The 5,063-nt window shown below is 44.4% G+C and overlaps 1 protein-coding gene across 1 annotated transcript in view; it reads right to left on the bottom strand.

Annotated features, from left to right (window-relative positions):
* ATP8B1 (ATPase phospholipid transporting 8B1) overlaps positions 1-5,063 on the bottom strand; it is a 142,768-nt gene that overhangs the window by 22,955 nt on the left and 114,750 nt on the right. Inside the window, exons 16-17 of the mRNA XM_023512364.1 lie at positions 4,480-4,668; positions 1,819-1,931 (exon numbers count right to left, since the gene is read on the bottom strand). Coding sequence (XP_023368132.1) covers positions 1,819-1,931; positions 4,480-4,668 — 302 coding nt within the window. The remainder of the gene's footprint in view (positions 1-1,818; positions 1,932-4,479; positions 4,669-5,063) is intronic.

Raw genomic sequence — 5,063 nt, 5'->3', positions numbered from 1 at the left:
AAAAAAAAAAAAAAAGCGAGGTCAAATACTTTAATGAGAAAAGGTATCTGGAAATTTTCTAATGAGTAGACTTAAACTATTTTAAATAGCTCAACATGAACCAGTAAACATTTTTTATTTCTTTATAGTTACATCTTGTCTAGCCAAGACAGAACTGGTTCAACCAAGCAAGTGTGTGCTGTCAAAGATTCTTTGGAAGGTTCTGCTCTTACCTCATTAGATTGTCACTGGTGACATTCTTGTGAGAACTCATCCATTGTAACTGCATGGATGTCAGCATATAATTTTGAAATGTGACCCCATTTAGTAAATGAAATATTCATTAAGCTTCTCTTCAAGGGACATTTGTCTGGCTCTAAAACTCAATTGGTCCTTAAAATAGGATGGTGCCAGGCAGCACCTGTGGCTCAGGGGGTAGGGCACTGGCCCCATATACCAAGGGTGGCAGGTTCAAACCCTGCCCCAGGCAAACTGCAACAAAAAATAGCTGGGCATTGTGGCAGGTGCCTATAGTCTCAGCTACTTGGGAAGCTGAGGCAAGAGGATCACCGAAGCCCGAGAGTTGGAGGTCGCTGTGAGCTGTGACGCCACAGTACTCTACCAAGGGTGACAAAGTGAGGCTCTCTAAAAAAAAAAAAAAATAGGGCCATGCCCATAGCTCAGTAGGTAGGGCATCAGCCACATATACGAAGGCCGGCAGGTTAGAACTCAGCCCGAGCCAGCTAAAGCAACAATGACAACTACAACAACAAAAAAAATAGTTGGGCTTTGTGGCAGGTACCTGTAGTCCCAGCTACTTAGGAGGCTAAAGCAAGAGAATCACTTAAGCCCAAGAGTTTCAAGTTGCTGTGAGCTGTGATGCCACAGCACTCTCCTGAGGGTGACATAGTGAGACTCTGTCTCAAATAAATCAATAAAATAAAGGGGAAAACCCACCCTTTATTGAGTACCTACTAAGTGCTGGGAACTGTGGAAGATGGATTCTCTTGCAATGGTCTTTCCTGCGAGGAACTAACCCCTTTCTATTTCACATGGAGAATTAATGATTAGTATATTAAACATTTCCCTCCAAGACACAAAGTTAGTAATGAGGCCGTATTGAGACACCAGGTCTGCCTGATCTTCTCCATACCTAACTCATTGTTATAAAGAACCCAAATTGCGTTTCAGATTGTGTGAAAACACCACACTGTACCCCAGAAGTGCATTAATGTACATAGTTACCATTCAATTAAAAAAAAAAAGACCCCAAATTGCATGTAGAATGGTAGGCAACTGCAAGAGTACAGGTTCCAGAAATGTTCTGAGTGGGTGTAACATTCCTAGGCTAGGTATATAGATTCCTAAGATAAGGACCTGGATGTCACTGAAACCAAACTGTTTTACTAACAAAGGTGTCAAAACTCAATGATCCACTACATTGCTTTAATCCCCTGTCATACATGAAGGATTTCTTTCCTTTACACTACACCTACACGTCAGTGGAGTTCCTGGGGGCCAGGTAAGTATCAAGACTACAGCTTAGTGTGACTAGGTAGCCTGCGCAGGGTCACTGGAAAGGAGAGAAGTTGGTTCCTGCACTCAGCCCTACATACCCCAAGGACCTGGCTGCTGGCAAGAGCACCACAGCCACTTCCCAGGAGGGAGCCAATGGCAGGGACAGAACTGGAACCCAGGTGGCCAGATTCCTACTTTGGTGTTCTTTCTACCCAACTGCACCAAAGCAACTGTTAATATACAGCTTCCACTCAAGTTTACGAGATAGTACCAGAAAGCAAGCTCGGAATCCGCAGCAGAAAGAGTACAAGGGAGACTTACATCCAAGGCATCCTGAGTTTCTTGCTTTGAAGGATTCTCTCGATGTAACCGTTCATAAATCACAGTGTCCGCTCCTTTACAATAAAGCCTGATGTTGCCTTCTGGGGTTCTTACTGGTAGAAAGGGGAGGAAAAGCACACAGCAAAGTTAAGTTTGATTTCTTAGCAGAAAGCCACCTTTGTCAAGTTCATCTGAACTGTTGCTGTGCTCATCAATCACGATTTGCTCAAAATCATCAACGTATCTTACCACAAGATGGTCAGTCTGAAAAGATTCCTCCACAGTCAGCTCAGTTTTCTATTTCTTTATTCTTCTAACAAATATTTGCTGACTTTCTACCATGTGCTATGCTCTGTGCCAGCTACTTTCTCCCAGAGAATTGTCCTTGTACATGCCAGCCACCAGGAACCTGTCTCACTTATGAACTCACAACTCTTACTGCCTTTAATACTCAAACCACATTCACTCCTTGTGACCATCTTCTTGTATTTTTTGATCTATGTAATAAGTTAATCTAAGTATATGCCTCATTGCTAACTAGTCTAGGTAGGTACAGGCTTGGTGAATAGTCTAGATCTGTGCCTAGTGGGAGTGCAATAGTCAGTTAAGTCTGTATTTTTACTCATTTAAATTTTTTTTTTTTTTTAGAGACAGAGTTTCAATCTGTTGTCCTCGGTAGAGTGCTCTGGCATCACAGCTCACAGCAACCTCCAGCCCTTGGGCTTAGGCTATTCTCTTGCCTCAGCCTCCCAAGTACCTGGGACTACAGGCGCCCGCCACCATGCCCGACTATTTTTTTTGTTGTAGTTTGGCCAGGGACAGGTTGGAACCCACTACCCTTGGCATATGGGGCCGGTGCCCTACCCACTGAGCTACAAGCACTGCCCCTATTCATCTAAAATTTTAACACCATAGTGGAGAAGGCTTGTGGATACCTCCTTCACCAAGTGGTCAAAGTTAACATCCCCAGTGAGACAGATCAACATGCTAAGTTTTCTGCTATGATACTTGGAGAAGAACATCAGTGCTATAGCATCATAGCTCAGATGACATGGCACTCTACAGTGCCATGGAAGTGGAATCTTACAGATTCTTGCTGCCAGCAATGCATAATCATGAGACATTATTAGAAAAACCCAAATTGAGGGACATTCTACAAAATAATCTGGCCCAGGCTGGTGTAAGCATGTCATGCCTGTGACCTCAGCGTTTTGGAAAGCTGAGGTGGGAGAATCATTTGAGGCCAGGAGATTGAGACCAGCCTGGACAACAAAGCAAAATCTTGTTTCTACCAAAAAATTAAAAAATTAGCTGAGAATAGTGACATGTGCCTGTAGTCTGAGCTACTTGAGAGGCTGAGGCAGGAGGGTCGCTTGATCCTAGGAGTTCAAAGCTGCAATGAGGTATGAATAGGCCTTATACTCCAGCCTGGGCAACAGGCTATCTCTAAAAACAAAAACAAAACAAAACAAATCTCACCTATACTTCTCAAATATGTCAATATATAAAAAATTGAAGAAAGGTTAAGAACTGACACTTATTTGGCCATGATCACCCGATAGAACCTGCCACTTGGATTAGTTCCTGGATCAGAAAAAACGAGAGGGAGGGAATTTCCTGGTAAAATCTGAAAAAGTATGTATTGGGTTAAATTTTTTGACTCTGGACATCATGCTGCATATACAAGTGAGTGCTCTTGTTCTTAGGAAACACCCACTACCGTATTTAAGGAAAAGGGGCCTCAAAGGTCTGCAATTTACTCTCAAATGGTTCAGAAACCCCTTTATGTTTTGGGAAAATGACAGTGACAATGTGGTGATTATTAACAATTAGTGTATATGAAAGAGCGTACAGGAGTTTGTTAAACCATTCCTGCCACTTTCGTGTAAATTTGAGATTCAAAATTACGAACTTTAAACAAATTCAGTTTTAGGAAGTGACTATCCTCTCTGCTTGGTGGTCTATTACATGCCTGGGTTGAAGGTTTTAGTTTGGAAGCTTTTCTCAGATCTCATCTCCTGCTCAGTATTCCCTTCCCTGCCATCCAGCATAGAAGTGCTCACAGGGCTTGAAAACAAGGGAACATATGTCATGGGCAGTGCCACAAAGTCCACCTGTCACTTCAGGTATGTTGTATCTGCCAACCCAGATTCCGCAGCCGGCAGCCCTCAAGCCTGTAATCCCAGCACACTGGGAGGCTGAGGCAGATGGATCCCTTGAGCTCGGGAGTTGGAGACCAGGCTGAGCAAGAACGAGACCCTGTCTCTAAAATTAGCCAGGCGTGGTGGCAGGTGCCTGTAGACCCAGATACTTGAGAGGCTGAGGCAAGAGGATTACTTGAGCCCAAGAGTTTGAGGTTGCTCTGAGTTATGATGGGATGGCACTCTACCCAAGGTGACAAAGTGAGACTCAGTATCAAAAAAACAAACAAAAGGAACAGCATCCACATTTGCAAGATTCAGATATGCTGCAACTTGAGTAAGGGATATGGTGAGGAATGAAGAAAAAAATACCAGTTTGAATAAGTCTGTGGCCACCTTCCAGGACCCAACTACTGTTCATTCATCACCTACTTTATCCTAGTGGCATGTCACTCAGTGAAATGGGCAACAGGCAACATTTAAATGAACGAATCATAAACAAACTCTGAGGGAGTCTTACTAATGATAGACATTCGCTTCCGGTCACTGTTGAAGTCCAAAATGGCGAGAACGCTGTAGGTCCGCTCGGTCCCCAGCTCACTGACGGTGATGGTGTTCTGGGTCCGGTTGAGGAAGACAAAGCCGAAGTTCCTGGCGGCGTTCACCAGGGCGCCTTCATCAGGGGAGGCTGCCTGGTAGTTGAGCTGACCTAACAGGGAAGCAGGAGAGAAGTCCCAGAGAAGATGTGAAACTCAACATGGATCTCCTGACTGTGACCGAGGCCTCTGCTGAGGTCCCCACGGGGGGAGAGGAGGCACAGCAAAGTTTAGGGCACAGCCAGGAAGACAAGCCACTGACTCTGAGAATCAGACCAAGATTAAAACACTTTAGGCTTTTTTTTTCTTTTGAGGCAGAGTCTCACTTTGTCGCCCTCAGTAGAGTGCTATAGCATCATACCTCAGAGCAACTTCCAACTCTTGGGCTCAAGATGTTCTCTTGCCTCAGTCTCCCAAGTAGCTGGGGCTATAGGCACCCGCCACAATGCCTGGCTATTTTTAGAGACGAGGTCTCTGGCTCAGGCTGGTCTTGAACTTGTGAGCTCAG

Source organism: Otolemur garnettii, unplaced genomic scaffold (genome assembly GCF_000181295.1).
Source record: "Otolemur garnettii isolate 467f Iridium unplaced genomic scaffold, OtoGar3 scaffold00027, whole genome shotgun sequence".
In the NCBI taxonomy this organism is placed as follows: Eukaryota; Metazoa; Chordata; class Mammalia; order Primates; family Galagidae; genus Otolemur; species Otolemur garnettii.
This window is presented reverse-complemented; position numbering and strand designations above follow the sequence as displayed.